General features: G+C 42.1%; 1 protein-coding gene across 7 annotated transcripts in view; it reads left to right on the top strand.

Annotated features, from left to right (window-relative positions):
- INPP4B (inositol polyphosphate-4-phosphatase type II B) overlaps positions 1-19,164 on the top strand; it is an 877,589-nt gene that overhangs the window by 736,906 nt on the left and 121,519 nt on the right. For all 7 annotated transcript variants that reach the window (XM_040331418.1, XM_040331408.1, XM_040331402.1 and 4 more), the window contains one exon: positions 5,708-5,917. In XM_040331418.1, coding sequence (XP_040187352.1) covers positions 5,708-5,917 — 210 coding nt within the window. The remainder of the gene's footprint in view (positions 1-5,707; positions 5,918-19,164) is intronic.

The following is a 19,164-nucleotide window of genomic DNA, read 5'->3' as shown; positions in this document are numbered from 1 at the left end:
GTTTTTCAGGGGTTCGGTTTAGCCCCTTAGTTCCAATGAAGGGAATTCTTAAGGGGCGAGCATACCAAGACATTTTGGACAATTTCATGCTCCCAACTTTGTGATATGGTTTGGGGATGGCCCCTTCCTATTCCAACATTACCGCGCACCAGTGCACAAAGCAAGGCCCATAAAGACAACCTGATATAACATCTTTGGGATGAATTAGTGTCTGACCTCACAAATGCGCTTCTGGAACAATGGTCAAACATTCCCATAGACACACTCCTAAACTATGTGGACAGCCTTCTCAGAAGGCAACGCATGGGCCAACTCAATATTGAACCCTACGGACCAAGACTGAGATGCCATTAAAGTTCATGTGAGTGTAAAGGCAAGTGTCACAATACTTTTGACAAAATAGTGTATATTACTATCACATTATATCATTATTTTTGTATAATAAGTGACTTCACAAGATTATTGCTTATGTTTTGGCTCATAAAAATACTGTTCTTCTGGCTGGTGTTAATAGATTCTCTAATGTTACTATTTAGGAGAGTATGAAAAGGCATGATTTGGGGTGGTGAAAATAATTGTGATTTATGAGAAATACAGGCTTTCAACAGCTGTTCATTTTATGGGCAACTGAATTAAACTACATCAGTGCAATATTTATTTTTGTGAATTGAGCATTTTCATGTAAAAATTATCATAAGCTAACAAATGCATATTAAATAATTACAGCTTTGAAAATGTATTGTACTGTTATAAATGCACTACACTTTATTAAATTCAGATTTAAAAAAAACTTTAATTTAAAATTATAATATATCTACACATTTGTATACAAACAAGTAGCAGAATCAGAATTATGTTTTTTTTTTTTTTTTTTAAAGGATTCAGTAGAGTATAGTGATTTAACAAAAACATGCGGCAGCAGTTCAAAACTATGGCACCAATGGCGTTACATGAATCCTAACTACCCATTCCCTCTTTGAGGTGGCACCATCAAAGGTTCACATGCAGTATCTCACAAAAATGAGTACACCCCTCACATTTTTGTAAATATTTTATTATATCTTTTCATGTGACAACACTGAAGAAATGACACTTTGCTACAATGTAAAGTAGTGATTGTACAGCTTGTATTACAGTGTACAATTGCTGTCCCCTCAAAAATAACTCAACACACAGTCATGAATGCTGCTGGCAACAAAAGTGAGTACACCCCTAAATGAAAAGGTCCAAATTGGGCCTAAAATGTCAATATTTTTTATGGCCACCATTATTTTCCAGCACTGCCTTAAACTTCTTGGGCATGGAGTTCACCAGAGCTTTACAGGTTGCCACTGGAGTCCTCTTCCACTCCTCCATGACGACATCATGGAGCTGGTGGATGTTAGAGACCTTGTGCTCCTCCATCTTCCATTTTTAAGTTGCCCCACAGATGCTCAATTAGGTCTGGAGACATGCTTGGCCAATCCATCACCTTTACTCTCAGCTTCCTTAACAAGGCAGTGGTCATCTTGGAGGTGTGTTTGGGGTAGGTATCATGTTGGAATACTGCCCTGCGGCCCAGTCTCTGAAGGGAGGGGGATCATGCTCTGCTTCAGTATGTCACAGTACATGTTGGCATTCATGGTTCCCTCAATGAACTGTAGCTCCCCAGTGGCGGCTGCACTCATGCAGCCCCAGACCATGACACTCCCACCACCATGCTTGACTATAGGCAAGACACACTTGTCTTTGTATGCCTCACCTGGTTGCCACCACACACGATTGACACCATCTGAACCAAATAAGTTTATCTTGGTTTCATCACAGGATATGGGTCCAGCAATCCATGTTCTTAGTCTACTTGTCTTCAGCAAACTGATTGTGGGCTTTCTTGTGCATCATCTTTAGAAGGGCCTTCCTTCTGGGACGACAGCCACGCAGACCGATTTGATGCAGTGTGAGGCATATGGTCTGCGCACTGAAAAGCTGACCCCCCACCCCTTCAACCTCTGCAGCAATGCTGGCAGCCCTCATATGTCTATTTCCCAAAGACAGCCTCTGGATATGACGCTGAGCACGTGCACTCAACTTCTTTGGTCAACCATTGCGAGGCCTGTTCTGAGTGGAACCTGTCCTGTTAAACTGCTGTATGGTCTTGGCCACCATGTTTCAGCTCAGTTTTTGTGAGATCTTTTCACATAAAAAGTACTGATGTTTTTGTGACAGGTTCTTATTTGTTGTGTATCTTATTCTTCTAGATGTGCTTTGTTTGGGTTATGTCTCTTGCAATTCCTCCTTTAATTTCTGAGACTTATTAGAATATACATTCCCCACCCCCAAATATCCAATCCCCTGTTCCCCTTCTTTAGGACCTTTTAGTTCTACTAGGCAGTGGCGAAGTAGCCCTGGCCACATTGATGTCCCCTGGGAAGACCATGTCACTATCCCCTTCCTAGGAGATCTCATTACAAGGCTGCAAGATCTTGCAATATTTTGTTAACTCTCAGAAAATCCTGCCAATCTTGAAGATTTTGTATGCACAACATCAGTGGGCCGGTAAAGGGAACATGGAAGAGATGCTGGCCTACAATAATGTATTTTTGTAAAAGGGAGGCATGGGAGTGGGGAGCAGGAGGACAAGGCAATGGGTGAAATACATCAGTCAGCCAAAACGTAATGAGAGATTAAGTGAATAACATTGTTTTTTTCCTTACAACGGCACCTGAAAGTCAGTGGGATGGATATATTAGGCAGCAAGTAAACATTTTCATCATGACGTTAATGTGGTAAAAGCAGAAAAAATGTGCATCACAGTTTGTTGTGTATGGGGCTGTGTAGCTGTAGACTAGGGATGAGCCGAACACCCCCCTATTCGGTTTGCACCAGAACCTGCGAACACAACAAATGTTCATGTGAACTTTAGAACCCTGTTAAAGTATATGGGACTCGAACGTTTGAAATCTAAAGTGCTAATTTTTAAGGCTAATATGCAAGTTATGTCTTAAAAAGTGTTTGGGGACCTGGGTCCTGCCCCAGGGGACATGTACCAAAAGTTTTAAAAATTGCTGTTTTTTCGGGAGCAGTGAATTTAATAATGCTTAAAGTGAAACAATAAAATATTCCTTTAAATTTCGTACCTGGTGGGGTGCAAAGTAAGCATGTGAAATAGCGCATGTTTCCCGTACTTAGAACTGTCTCTGCACAAAGTGTCATTTCTGAAAGAAAATAAGTAATTTAAACCAGACTCGCGGCTATAATGAATTGTCGGCTCCACGCCATTTTTTTTTTTAATTTGGGGTGGAGTTCCCCTTAAAATCCACACCAGACCTGAAGGGCCTGGTAATTGAATTTGGGGGGACCCCACGCTTTTTTTATGAATGAATTCTCTCTGAATTGCCGGGAGCCGACAATTCATTATAGCCGCGAGTCCGGTTTTAAATGACTTTTTTTTCTTCAGAAATGACACTTTGTGCAGAGACAGTTCTAAGCAGGGAAACATGCGCTATTTCACATGCTTACTTTACACCCCCCCTAGGTACGTAATTTAAAGTAATATTTCACTTTTATTGTTTCACTTTAAGCATCATTAAATTCACTGCTCCAGAAAAAACTTCAGTTTTTAAAACTTTTTTTGCATTGATACATGTCCCCTGGGGCAGGACCCAGGTCTCCAAACACTTTTTAGGACAATAACTTGCATATTAGCCTTTAAAATTAGCACTTCAGATTTCTCCCATAGACTTTAACAGGGTGTTCCGTGGCTTTTCGAATTTGTCGCGAACACCCCATGTGGTTACTTTTCTGGGTTTTGACTGGATGTTAGTGATCATAGCAGAATTTAGTGTAAGAAATACACAGGAGAAAATGCATGCTGACAAGGGGAGTATAGAGGAGGGCAGAGAGTCTACTGACATCACAACCTCACCCACCGAGCTCCAGACAACAGACCCACCCACAGAATCTGCAGTTTTTCAGTTCTCATAACAGACAGAGGGGAGACATTTGACAGGTAAGGATACATGCAAGAGGCATCTATATCCTTATAGATAACCACTATGGCAGTAGTTTAGGAAGGATGAGAGTGGGTTTACATCCACTTTAATGTCCTACCTGTCCTTGGTAAGTGAGTCAGAGTATTCTTATGTAGTAAGGATACCAGTCTTCAGATGAACATGTCTTCAACGGCAGTATTTGTTTCTGCCAATGTAGGTTTCCTTTAACATAATGGATTCATCATCATTTAAAATTACTTATCAACTATCAATTCAATGGTTGGTTACTAAATCAACTTGCACACACGGCTATAATGCTCGCCGATCGCAAGGGTCAAAAGTACTCCTTTACCAAAATAATAAACTGCAAGAATAAACTTCTTTCTTCATTTAAATCCATGTCATTTTGATTCATTCTATGCTTCAGTATAGTGATATCGCACTCATATGTTGATTCATTCCACATTTGTGATAATATGATAATGCAATCAAATTTTGATGCATTATGAAAATGTAACAAACATATATTGATGTATTCAATGATTTTACAGTCATACTTGGGGAGAGGAAACACAAGGCTCTATATGTGGTTATGGTCAAATTAATATTTTGTGCTTTTAGGAACCCTTTATGGAGATCATCTTTACTAAGATACCTTTGCATGTGTGTAAAGTTACTTAAAGTGGATGTAAACCCACTCTCATCCTTTCTAAACTACTGCCATAGTGCTGATCTATAAGGATATAGATGGCCTCCTGCATGTATCCTTACCTGTCAAATGTTTCCCCTCTGTCTATTATAAGAACTGAAAAACTGCAGATTCTGTGGGTGGATATGTTGTCTGGAGCTCTGTGGGTGGAGTCGTGAGGTCAGTAGACTCCCTGCCCTCCTCTATACTCCCCTTGTCAACATGCATTTTTTCCTGTGTATTTCCTACAGTGTATTTTGCTATGATCACTAACATCCAGTCAAAATCCAGAAAAGTAACCACATGACTTCAGAAAAGGAGTGGGGGTGGGAATTAAAAAAAAATGCCTGTCTCCAGGCTAATGCATGAGATAGCAAGGGGGCGGAACGAACTAAGGTTTTTCTCTGTAAGTCCGTTTTATTTCACTGAACAATAAGAGGATTGCTCAGAGCTGGATTAACTCTGTGTGGCAAGACTGGGCACAGATGATAGGAAATCTTATACTGTACATTGTGACATAAAAAAAATCTATAGAGGTGTACAATATCTAACAGCATCTTAGGCTATTTATCATTACTGTGATCAATAATTAAATACTTTTTATCATAGCCCAATCAAATCCGCCCTTCCTTTACAATAGCACACTGCAATCAAACGCATATTTCTGTTCCTTTAGATCATTTTCAGACCGACTTTTTATTTCAAGCCATATGACAGTTTATACAATCCCATCTGGGTAGTAAAACTGTTAAGTGAAATGTTAATGGCTGTCTTTAAAGCAAAATGATTTTACATCTATTTTTCTTTCTTAAGTTATGAGCCCTGACTTCATCGTAAACAGTACACTGAAACATAACCATTTAATTTGACCACAAATTAAGTTTTACGATGGGGACGCTTGCTTTTTCTGTGTGTGCCCAGGATTCGAACTAGTTAATAAAGCATTTGTCATGGAAATAAGTGTGACAGAACTGAGTAAATATTTGCTGAAGCCCACACTTGACATAAGATGCTATTTTCTTTTTTTCTTTTTTTTTTCACGCTACAGACAGAGTTATTTGTCCATTCATTTAAGGACCAGCTGGTAAGCAATGCTCTTCTGGCACTGTACACTGCTCGGCCAGGCTGTGCAAATAAGAAGCTCACAGACCCGATGATAAGCACTGATGAGAATGATCTTCAGGGTCAGGAGCCTGTGAATCCTATAACAAGGCAAGATTCTATACCTCACCACTCTGAATATGATGAGGAAGAATGGGTAAGTAACCCTCATTCATTGTCCTATATGGAAAATGGGATAGGGACCTTAAGTCCAAGTTGTTCCTATTGTTGGTGTGTTATAATCTGCTGTAATGATGCTTTGGGGAATGTAAACAACATTACATATTTGTTCTCTTTTGCTGAACAGAACCAATGAGGCAGGAGCGCTTTAGCAAAAATGTTATTTGTGGTTTTGAGTGTAGGATACAGATGAAGATGATGGGCCAGATTCAGAGAAAAGATACGCCGTTGTATCTCTAAATGCGGGAGGTCGTATCTATGCGGCTGATTCAGAGAATCAGTTACGCATAGATTTCCCTAAGATCCGACAGGTGTAAGTGTCTTACACCGTCGTATCTTAGGCTGCATTTTCTGGCTGGCCGCTAGGTGGCGCTTCCGTATGTTTACGCGAGGAATATGCAAATTAGTATTTACGCCGATTCAGAAACGAACGACCGCCCGGCGCTTTTTTTTACTTAGTTTGCGTTAGGCCTGCTATATAAGGGGTGAGTGCGGCATATCCTTTGTTAAGTATGGCTGTCGTTCCCGTGTCGAATTTTGAAAATTTTACGTTGTTTGCGTAAGTCGTTCGCGAATAGGGCTGGACGTCATTTACGTTCACGTCGATTCCAATACGTCCTTGCGGCGTACTTTGGCGCAATGCAAACTGGGATATTTTACGCAGCCTTACGCCGCAACACATACGTTACGCCGCTGTAAATAAGGGCGCAAGTTCTTTCTGAATACAGAACTTGCGCCCAAAGTTACAGCGGCATAACATATCAGAGATATGTTACGCCGGAAAAAAGCTACGCTCAGGTATCTGAATCCGGCCCGATGTGCTTTGCTATACTATCATGTCTGCCTCTATAACTTGCTACCATTAATATAACCTTTGTTTCTTGAGTGCTAACTCTAATTTAAAAGAGCTACCACTTAAGAAATCCTAACCCCTTTAAGAAATTAACGGGTATCTAAACTCAAAAACAAAAATGTAATATAGTGCAGCCTAGCAATGATTAGATATCATAGCTGCATTGGTTTCCTTTTTGCAGGTTTCTTAGCTTTTTCTTCACCTGATGATCCTGCCAGGAACACATTTCTTGTCCCTGGGTGACAATGCTCACTTACTCACTGTACTGTCTATATGAAGGAGCAGCATTGTCATCTTAGGACATCAGGACTACAAAACATCTCCCACTAGTCTCATCCCCATAACATGGGGACAGACATACTGTAGCTTACAGAGAGACTAACTAAGCAGAGCTAATAGAAATACTTGGGAGAAGAATGCAAGATGCAAGGTAGAACTGGATTTCTGGCAGAATTTACTTTTTTTTTTTTTTAATTGATATGACTAAATGCTTTTAATGATATACTTGGCAAAGCACAAGGGAGCAAATAAGAGATGTTCATTGTTGAGATTTCCATATACTTATTATTTAGATTTACTTATGTTAATATTGTTTCATTGTGCAGTCACATATCACACATGTGCCCCCCCTAACCAATTTCCTTTACTGCTAAGCCATTATTTTTGTAAATGGATACAAAACTGTCTAAAAGACCAAATTAAGAAAATAGTGAATATTGATTCGTACGTTGAATGGTCTAAGGTTATTAGTGGTTTACTCCAAGTTTTAGTGTTGTGATCCTTACTTTTTAACCTATTTATAAATGATATAGAGTTTTTGGTATTAAACGTACCATTTCTGTGTTTTCAGATGACACCAAGCTATAGGTATGCAGTGGAACTACATCCTAATAGGATATCTCTAAATTACAACCCAAATTCATTGTATTGATTGATTGGGCAACTATGGAGCAAATGGAGTTTATTACATAGTTACATATACTGTAGTTACATAGTAGGTGAGGTTGAAAAAAAGACACAAGTCCAATCTAGGTGTGGAAATATATATCTCAGTATTATGTTGTATATCCCTGCATGTTGTGGTCGTTCAGGTGCTTATCTAATCGTATTTTTAAACTATCGATGCTCCCTGCTGAGACCACCGCCTGTGGAAAGGAATTCCACATCCTTGCCGCTCTTACAGTAAAGATCCCTCTTTCTAGTTTAAGGTTAAACCTCTTTTCTTCTAATGTAAATGAGTGACCATGTGTCTTGTTAACCACTTCCCTACCGCGTCATTGTGAAATGACGGCGGCAGGAACCCCTCCTCGATCCAGGAGGACGTCATGTGACGTCCTGGGCTTTGCGGGTGGATATCTGAATGATGCCTGCAGCTAGAGGCATCATTCAGATATCCTTCTCTTGTGCCGGCGATTCTGCACAACGTAAGAACGATCATAGCAGCGATTCCGCCGCTAGATCGTTCTTACAGGAGGCGGGAGGGGACATCCCCCCCCTCCTTCCGCCATCCGGTGCTTCTCCGGGCTCTCCCGTGCCATCGGGGGCCCGGAGAACGAATCGTCCGGCGCTGGCAGGAAGCATAGAGATGACTGGTGACCAGATGGTCACCAGTCATCTCTATGACCGTCGGAGGACCAGGGCGCGATGTGATGACGTCACGCCCGGGTCCCCGTAAGTAAACAAAGCCGCAATTGCGGCTGCTAAGCAACAGCAAGCATGAGATCGGTGAATTTTTTTTCACCGATTTCATGCTTTCCAGCCTGGAGGAGAGATGTGGGGTCTTATTGACCCTGCATCTCTCCATAAAGAGTACCTGTCACACACATTTCCTATTACAAGGGATGTTTACATTCCTTGTAATAGGAATAAAAGTGATAATAAAAAAAATAAAATAAAAAAAAAGTGTAAAAAAAGAAATAAATATGTAAAAAAAAAAAGAAATACATTTTTTTTTTTTTAACGCCCCTGTCCCCAGTAGCTCGCGCGCAGAAGCGAATGCACACGCAAGTCCCGCCGACATATGTAAACGCCGTTTAAACCACATATGTGAGGTATCGCCACGTGCGTTAGAGTGCCAGCAACAATTCTAGCACTAGATCTCCTCTGTAAATCTAAACTGGTAACCTGTAAAAAATTTCAAAGCGTTGCCTATGGAGATTCTTAAGTACCGAAGTTTGGCGCAATTTCATGTGTGCGCAATTTTAAAGCGTGACATGTTAGGTATCTATTTACTCGGTGTAACATCATATTTCATATTTTACAAAAAAATTGGGCTAACTTTACTGTTTTGTTATTTTTTTAATTCATGAAACAATTTTTTTCCAAAAAAAAGGCGTTTGAAAAATTATTGCGCAAATAGCGTGCAAGATAAAACGTTTCAATGACCATCGTTTTATTCCCTAGGGTGTCTGCTAAAAAAACATATATAATGTTTGGGGGTTCTGCATAATTTTCTAGCAAAAAAATTATGATTTGTACATGTAGGAGAGAAGTGCCAGAATAGGCCTGGTATGGATGTGTGTATAACTGCCCTGTATGGAAGTGGTTAAACTCCCTTCCACAAAAAGTTTTATCCCTATTGTGGGGTCACCAGTATGGTATTTGTAAATTGAAATCATATCCCCTCTCAAGCGTCTCTTCTCCTGAGAGAATACGTTCCTCATAACTAATATCCTCCAGACCCGTTATTAGCTTTGTTGCCCTTCTTTGTACTCGCTCCATTTCCAGTACATCCTTCCTGATGACTGGTGCCCAGAACTGGACAGCATACTCCAGATGAGGCCATATCATTGTCTTGAATTATCGTTTTATCTTTATTATTTATTGATAAATGTAAAGGTGTATGCACTTAAATAAATATGCATGCATCATACATACTAGAGGGAGTACAACTGGGGGAGTCAATGGTGGAGAATGATCTGGGCTTTCTAGTAGGTCATAAATGTAATAATAGCATACAATGCCAAGCTGCAGCTTCTAAAGCTAGCAAAATTCTTGTGTTAAAAGAGGTATAGACTCAAGAAAGAGATACATCCTTTTGCCCCTGTACAAAGCATTAGTAAGTCCTCATGTGGAGTATGCAGTTCAGTTGTGTGCACCAGTTCAACAGAAAGGATATTGGGAAACTGAAAAAAAATGTAGAGAAGGGCAACCAAACTGATAATGGGCATGGAGAAGCTGAATTATAAAGAAAGATTATCTGAACTAAAAAATGTTCTCCCTTGAGAAGTGGCAATTAAGGGATATACAGTATGATCACCATGTGTGAATACATACTGTAAATGGTCCATATAGTGAATTTGGTTATTCACTTATTTACTTTATGTACAAATCATAGGATAAGGGGACACTCTTCTTCTGGAGAAAGAGAAGTTTAACCTTTACATACGGAAAGGCTACTTCACAGTAAGAGCTGGGAAAATGTATAATAAACTCCCTCATGAATTAGTTCTGGCCAGCTCAGTCAATTGTTTAAAAAAGAAGTTGAATGTGTTCCTAAATGCACAAAATATAGCTGGATATTAACAGTTAAGTGTCCAGAGATTGATGATCCAGGGAATTAAAGCTAGAAGACGTTGTGGAGGAAAAGAAAGGGTGGAAGAGTCCCTGTTAAAAATCTCAGCACACTTTAAATTTCTAGAAGGCAATGGTCAATGTCCCTCAGGTGGAATTGGGAAACCCATGGGGCCAGATTCACAGCAGAGATACGACGGAGTATCTCAGATACTTCGTCGTATCTCTCAGAGTATCTATGCGACTGATTCATAGAATCAGTTACGCATAGATAGCCCTTAGATCCAACAGGTGTAATTGTTTTACACTGTCGGATCTTAGGATGCAATACCGCGGCTGCCGCTGGGTGGAGTTTGCGTCGTATTCCAGCGTCGGGTATGCAAATTAGGTTTTACGGCGATCCACAGCAGTTATTCGCGTTCGGTACGTTGTCGCTAGTCTAGTTTCCCGTCGCAATTTTAGTCGTCATTTTACCTGCCCTAACTTTACACAGCCCATGTATGTGCTGTGTAAAGTATGGCCGTCGTTCCCGCGTCGAAATAAAAAAAAAAAAATTCTTGCGTAAGACGTCCGGGAATACGAAAGTACGCTACGCACGTCGCCGTTCAAAAAAATTACGTCACTTCGCGCAAAGCACGGCGGGAATTTAGAAACGGAGCATGCGCAGTAGGTCCGGCGCGGGAGCGCGCCTAATTTAAATGGCACACGCCCCTTTGAATTACACGGGCTTACGCCGGAGGCCGCCGGCGTAAGTTTTCATGCAAGTGCTTGGTGAATCAGGCACTTGCGATGAAAACTTGCGGCGGTGTAACGTATCTACGATACGTTATGCCGCCGCAGTTCTATGTGAATCTGGCCCATGGATCCCAAACTCAGTGAAATGTAATCATATTACCCTGTAGGGTATACATTTTTTTCTTTGTTAATTGGTTGAACTAGATGGACTTCAGTCTAACTATGTAAAACCCTATATTGGCAATCGACTACTCATCAGCACCAACCAACACGCCTACACACATACTTTTGGTCAGTACTGGAACACAACTGGGGTGTGTACAATTCATGGCAACATTTATTTGACCACTGTTGTTGGATGGCTAGTGTGGCTACTGGACAACATTTTTTTTTTTAGCTGATCTTTTGTTAGTATTGAGACAGGTGCACAAGCTTAGAAGCACATATGCTTACAGTTGTATGCAAAAGTTTAGGAACCCCAGAAACAATTTCCATGATTGTAATCATAAATATGTGGGTGTTTGGATCAGCAATTACATTTTGATCTATCAAATAACTGAAGGACACAGTAATATTTCAGTAGTAAAATGAGGTTTATTGGATTAACAGAAAATTTGCAATATGCATCAAAATGAAATTAGACAGGTGCATAAATTTGGGCACCCCAACAGAAAAATCACATCAATATTATTATTTTGTAGAGCCTCCTTTAGCAGAAATAACAGCCTCTAAAAGCTTCCTGTAGCCTGTAATGGGTGTCTGGATTCTGGATGGATGTATTTTGGACCATTCCTCCTTACAAAACATCTCCAGTTCAGTTAGGTTTGATGGTTGCTGAGCATGGACAGCCCGCTTCAAATCACCCCACAGATGTTCAATGATATTCAGGTCTGGGGACTGGGATGGCCATTCCAGAACATTGGGCCATATCCTCAAAAGGGATACGCCGGCATAAGCCGTCGTATCCCTGGTTCTAACTTTGGAACTGATCCACAGAATCAGTTTTCCAAAGTTAGGCAGAAGATCCGACATGTGTCAGATCTTAGGATGCAGTACCGCATCCGCCGCTGGGGGCATTTCGAGTCGAAATGCTGCTTCGGGTATGCAAATTAGCACTTAGGGCGATCCACAAAGCTTTTCAGCTTCGTTTTTTCGCCGTAAGTTTTAGTTTGCAAGTGTAAAATTAGGGCTGCTTTTACAAAGTGTAAAGTTAGTAACACCATGTAAAAGCACATTCAAGCGACGGCATTTGGTAGAACTCCACGGCAATTTGTAAAATCAAAACCGGCATGGGTTTCCCCCCAGGAGCATACCAGGCCCTTAGGTCTGGTATGGGTTGTAAGGAGACCCCCCCTACGCCGAAAAATCGACGTAGGGGGTCCCCCTACAATCCATACCAGACCCGTATCCAAAGCACGCTACCCGGCCGGCCAGGAATGGGAGTGGGGACGAGCGAGCGCCCCCCCCCCTCCTGAGCCGTACCAGGCCGCATGCCCTCAACATGGGGGGGTTGGGTGCTCTGGGGCAGGGGGGCGCACTGCAGGCCCCCCCCACCCCAGAGCACCCTGTCCCCATGTTGATGAGGACAGGACCTCTTCCCGACAACCCTGGCCGTTGGTTGTCGGGGTCTGCGGGCAGGGGCTTATCGGAATCTGGGAGTCCCCTCAAATAAGGGGGCCCCCAGATACCGGCCCCCCACCCTAAGTGAATGGATATGGGGGGCCCCCCATGTCTTCTTTAGCTCTAATACCAGGGGGGGCTTCTTCTTCCGCTCTCCGGGGGTCTTCTCCGCTCTCCGGGGGGGGCTTCTTCTTCCGCTCTCCGGGGGGGTCTTCTCCGCTCTCCGGGGGGGGCTTCTTCTTCCGCTCTCCGGGGGGGTCTTCTCCGCTCTCCGGGGGGTCTTCTCCGCTCTCCGGGGGTCTTCTATCTTCGCCGCTCTCCGCTGTTGACGTGGTGGGTGCCTACCCACGTGGGTACCTACCGGAGCATGATGGGACAGTGAGGCCTATATAAATGGGATGCAAGGCGCGCTTCCATCATTGCAGCGAGAAGAGGCATCGGGTCAACATCGGAAGAAGGGAGAAGAAGAGAAGAGAAGAAGATGACGTCACAGAAGACCGCGCTGGCTGCCTGCTAGTAATTGAGCTAACACACGAAGATAGCAGGCAGCCAGCGCTGAAGGAGAAGGCACCGGACAGCTGGAGAAGAACCGGGGTGCGCCGAGTCAACAGCGGAGAGCGGCGAAGATAGAAGACCCCCGGAGAGCGGAGAAGACCCCCCCGGAGAGCGGAAGAAGAAGCCCCCCCCCGGAGAGCGGAGAAGACCCCCGGAGAGCGGAAGAAGAAGCCCCCCCTGGTATTAGAGCTAAAGAAGACAGGGGGGGCCTCCGGAGCAGACTAATAAATGATTTTAAAAACCCTTGTGTTGTGTGTTTAATAACTATCACTTTGCCTCCAGGTGAATGGGTAGGGGTACGATGTACCCCATATCCATTCACTTAGGGTGGGGGGTCGGTATCTGGGGGCCCCCTTATTTGAGGGGACTCCCAGATTCCGATAAGCCCCCGCCCGCAGACCCCGACAACCAACGGCCAGGGTTGTCGGGAAGAGGTCCTGTCCTCATCAACATGGGGACAGGGTGCTCTGGGGTGGGGGGGCCCGCAGTGCGCCCCCCTGCCCCAGAGCACCCAACCCCCCCATGTTGAGGGCATGCGGCCTGGTACGGCTCAGGAGGGGGGGGGCGCTCGCTCGTCCCCACTCCCATTCCTGGCCGGCCGGGTAGCGTGCTTTGGATACGGGTCTGGTATGGATTGTAGGGGGACCCCCTACGTCGATTTTTTTGAAAATTGGCATGGAGTTCTCCCTCTCAGGAATGCATGCCGAGCGACGCTGTCAAATTTTTTTAAAAAAAAATTTTTCCCGACGCAACTTTTTTTACCCGGCGCGATCCACAAAACTCTGCATAACGTAACTTCGCGCATGCGCAGTACGGCCCATTTGAGTACGGCCCATTTGAATAGGAACGCCTTGCGCCGGCCGGATTTAAGTTACACAGCCTGAAATTTCTAGGTAAGTGCTTTGTGGATCGGGCACTTAGGTAGAAATTTTAAGGCAGTGTAACTTAAATGGGATTTTTTAAGTTGCGCCAGGTTTTTGTGGATATGCCCCATTGTACTTGTTCCTCTGCATAAATGCCCGAGTAGATTTTGAGCAGTGTTTTGGGTCGTTGTCTTGTTGAAATATCCAGCCCCAGCGTAACTTCAACTTTGTGACTGATTCCTCAACATTATTCTCAAGAATCTGCTGATATTGAGTGGAATCCATGCGACCCTCAACTTTAACCAGATTCCCAGTATTGGCACTGACCACACAGCCCCACAGCATGATGGAACCTCCACCAAATTTTACTGTGGGTAGCAAGTGTTTTTCTTGGAATGCTGTGTTCTTTTGCCGCCATGCATAACGCCCCTTGTTATGACCAAATAACTCAATCTATGTTTCATCAGTCCACAGCACCTTATTCCAAAATGAAGCTGACTTGTCCAAATGTGCGTTTGCTTACCTCAAGCGACTCTGTTTGTGGCGTGTTCAGAAAAGGCTTCTTTTGCATCACTCTCCCATACAGCTTCTCCCTGTGCAAAGTGCGCTGAATTGTCGAAGGATGCACAGTGTCACCATCTGCAGCAAGTTGATGTTGTAGGTCTTTGGAGGTTGTCCGTGGGCTGTTTTTGACCGTTCTCACCAACCTTCGCCTTTGCCTCTCCAATATTTTATGTGGCCTGCCACTTCTGGCCTTAACAAGAACTGTGCCTGTGGTCTTCTGTTTCCTCACTATGTTCCTCACAGTGGACACTGACAGCTTATATCTCTGCGATAACTTTTTATAGCCTTCCCCTAAACCATGATGTAGAACAATCTTTGTTTTCAGGTCATTTAAGAGTTGTTTTGAGGCCCCCATGTTGCCACTTTTCAGAGGAGAGTCAAAGAGAACAACTTCCAATTGGCCTTTTCTCATGATTGGATGCATCTGTCTATGAAGTTCAAGGCTTAATGAGCTCATCAAACCAATTGTGTGTTCCAATTAATCAGCGCCAAGTAGTTACAGGTATTCAAATCAACAAAATGACAAGGGTGCCCAAATGTATGCACCTGTCTAATTTCATTTTGATGCATATTGCACATTTTCTGGTAATCCAATAAACCTCCTTTCACTACTGAAATATTACTGTGTCCTTCAGTTATTTGATAGATCAAAATGAAATTGCTGATCCAAACACCCAAATATTTATAAATTACATTCATGGATATTGTCGGGGGTTCCTAAACTTTTGCATACAACTATATATTTCTATGGGAAATGTAAAGCTAAGATCTTATAGAAGTCACATTTCCAGCATCCTATGGCTGTCCAATGTCTGCAAACTGCCAATAAGACATTTTCATTCTGTAAATGACTAATATGATTAGAAAGTCAAAAGCAAACCAAGTTGTGAACTCCAAAGATAACTGTTTAACTTCGATATAATTGGGAAAACTAATATTACCTCAGAGAAACATTGTTTTAAAGACCAGCATGAATAATAGTGGGCTAATTTTAGTGATGGTAATTGCAGATGGTGTGATTCATCAGAACTTCTAATGTGAAGGTAAACCACACAGGGAGATTTCCTCCCTCTGCAAGGCTTTAATAGCTCTTACGTTGTGCATTTGGTCGACACAAATTTTTAGTAGGAAAATGACTGCAGATAATTGGCCATTTTTTTAATACCTCTGTAGAATCATCATTTTGTTTATGCTGGTTTTTGTTTTTTTGGTTGCATATGATATTTATCACACAAAATCCTAAATTTAGTACATATACTGTTGCATGTTTTTGTACGGTATTTCTCATCACAACCCCCTTTTTATGGAACTATCACCTGTAATGTACAAACCTGGATCAAATACCTTTTATGGGTTACAGTAAGGAATTTTACAGAAAAATTATAAATTGATGATTTTTTTTTTTTTTTTTTTTTTTTTATGATTTTGATAGTGCTACTTGGATTTGCTTTATTTTATTAAAATCTTTCAATATTTCTGTGTTAGTAAGATCTCAATAATCACATACAATATTCCAGGTGAGGCCCAACTAAAGTCGGGTTTTGGAAAATCATTATCTTTGACCTTCAGGTAGTAATCCCAATACTGATGCATCCAAGAATTCTGCTGGCACTGCCAACTGACTGGATGTACTGTTCACTAATTTAGAAGTTCCTTGGAATAAAACCTCTCTTGTCTCCTGCTCTTTAGTAATTGTAGGCAGACTTGTACCTCCAGTGTTATAAACTAGCATTTTTTTCTTTTGAAAATTCCCAATACATGATTTCCTTTTATTGCGAACTAGCTTTACGTGTCACACATACTTCCATGAAGTATTAAATATATGTATGCTATCAGCAAAAGGGCATGGCTTACTTGCAAAGCCTTTTGCATGTCGCTTACAGGAGGTTGTTTAAAAAGATCAAGGACAGAGCCCAATGGCGTGTTCTATTCAGTGTAAGTATAATTTCTGGCAGGTAATACGATCACTCTGGTATCTAACCTTCTCATCTGATTAGAGCTCATCATATGTGATGAACTTGTACAAAATTTTCAGTACATATGGAAGGAAATGAATGCATAAAGATACCCAAGGACACCTCTGCTGTGATCTGAAGAGTTGTAAATTCTCTGCGACAAGTCATTGTTCTTTGGTGATTTAGCAGAGTTAATTGCAATAATATCACCTATGAGATGCTGATATGCATTTCAGGCAAATTAGTGATTTTCTTGTGATGAGTTATACTCAAACAATTATATCTATGTGTATGTCAACCTTAAAAAAGACTAATACAAACTGAAGAAAAATGTATTTTGTTTCCTCCTTGTGCAGTGATTAAATTACAGCAATAATTATTTTCCCCTCTGCATGGCTTGGCAGTTTTTGGAGCTTAAGCCAGGTGCTAGGGAGATTTAAATCCCTAAAAATAATTGTCTCTTATTTGCTCACTTTTGGTCTGTTAATTATATAGATGAACGTGTTTTGTTATATTTGTTTTGATTGGTGCAAAAAAAAAAATACCTGTTGATCCTACTAGAAATCAAGTGATGTCCTCTGCCCTGTGCCCTAAGCAGTGTTTCTAGCCCAGTTGTTTCCATCCTGTGAACTAGAGAACACCTCCCATTTGTGAGATTTTGGGATGGGGCGTGTTATTTAGTCCTCCTGTTCTAGGGTAACAACTTTGCTCCTTCGTAAATACAGTGCAGTGAGTGAGTGTGGTCACTCTAGGATAGCAAGCGTGTTACTGGCAGGATTACCAGGTGAAAAGAATGCCTGTAGAGACAAGTAAGCTTCTTGAGTTTAGATATACCTTAGGCCCCGTACACACGACCGGATCGATCCGCTGGGATTGATCTGCGGATCAGTTCCAGCAGATAGATCCGGTCGTGTGTACGGCCTAGCGGACATTTTCAGGCGGATAAAAATCCAGCTGATGGATTCCCAGCGGATAAAAATTTCTTAGCATGCTAAGAAATCTATCCGCTGGAATCCAGTCCAGCGGACTGATCCAGTCGTCTGTACAGACTCACCGGATCAGTCCGTCCGCTCCCATCCCTCGCATGCGTCGTAATGATTCGACGCATTTGTGGAAGTATTTACCTTCCAGGGTCGCGCACGTCGCCGCGTCATCGTCGCCGCGACGGCGCGGCCACGTCACCGCGGATGTATTCCGCGGGGATTTCGATCTGATGGTGTGTACAGCCATCAGATCCAAATCCGGCGGACCGTTTCCAGCGGATATCCTCTCGTGTGCACAAGGCCTTATAGAAAACCTGTCATGAAAGATATATGGAAGCTGTAATTGTAAGCTTGTTTAAGGCTGGGTTCACACCATTGCAAATTTGATGCCGGATGCCCGCATCCAATTTGCAATAGCAGGATATTTTAACTGGCTCTCTATTGAGCTGGTTCACATATCTCCACAGCAGGTCCGGTGAACATTCTACTCTCCTGATTGGTTAGTGTATTTTCATGAGCCATCGATGCAGAACAAGTATACAGGTCAGGTGATCCAGCATCACCACAGACATATGTATTCTATATCTGTACTTGCTAAGTAGGGAAGACAAAAGATGTAAATGATAGTTCCAGCACTTGCAGCTAGGTTGGCAGTAGCACCTCTAAGATGTGCATATGTATGACAGATTTCCTTTAACCACTTAAGCCCCAGACCATTTTGCTGGTCAATGACCGGGCCACCTTTTGCGATTCGGCACTGCGTCGCTTTAACTGACAATTGCACGGTCGTGTGATATGGCTTCCAAACAAAATTGGCGTCCTTTTTTCCCCCCACAAATAGAGCTTTATTTTGGTGGTATTTGATCACCTCTGCGGTTTTTATTTTTTGCGCTATAAACAAAAATAGAGCGACAATTTTGAAAAAAAAATGAATATTTTTTACTTTTTGCTGTAATAAATATCCCCCAAAAATATATATAAAAAACTATTTTTTTCCTCAGTTTAGGCAGACACGTATTCTTCTACGTATTTTTCGTAAAAAAAACCCTCAATAAGCGTTTATTGATTGGTTTGCGCAAAATTTATAGCGTCTACAATATAGGGGAACGTTTTATGGCATTTTTATACATTTTTTTTTTACTAGTAATGGCGGCGATTCTTCGGACACTTTTGACACATTTTTGGGACCATTGGCATTTTTATAGCGATCAATGCTACAGTTACTGTAAAAATTTCACTGGCAGGGAAGGGGTTAACACTAGGGGGCGAGGAAGGGGTTAATTATGCTCCCTAGGTGTGTTCTAACTGAAGGGGGGATGGGACTGACTAGGGGAAATGACAGATCGCTGTTCATACATTGTATGAAAATGCGATCAGTGATTTCTCCTCCTGAAAGGACCGGGAGCTGTATGTTAACCTCCCTGGCGGTATGATTCTGTCTGGAATTACGTACCAAAAGCGGTACATTTTTTTTCATGGAAATTTAGTGATATGTATTATAGGCCTGCAATTCTTAGTAATTACTTACTTAAACCTGACCAAAACAAGACTCTAGTAGACATTCCAGATGTGATAAATTTGAA

This window comes from Rana temporaria, chromosome 1, assembly GCF_905171775.1.
Source record: "Rana temporaria chromosome 1, aRanTem1.1, whole genome shotgun sequence".
In the NCBI taxonomy this organism is placed as follows: domain Eukaryota; kingdom Metazoa; phylum Chordata; class Amphibia; order Anura; family Ranidae; genus Rana; species Rana temporaria.
This window is presented reverse-complemented; position numbering and strand designations above follow the sequence as displayed.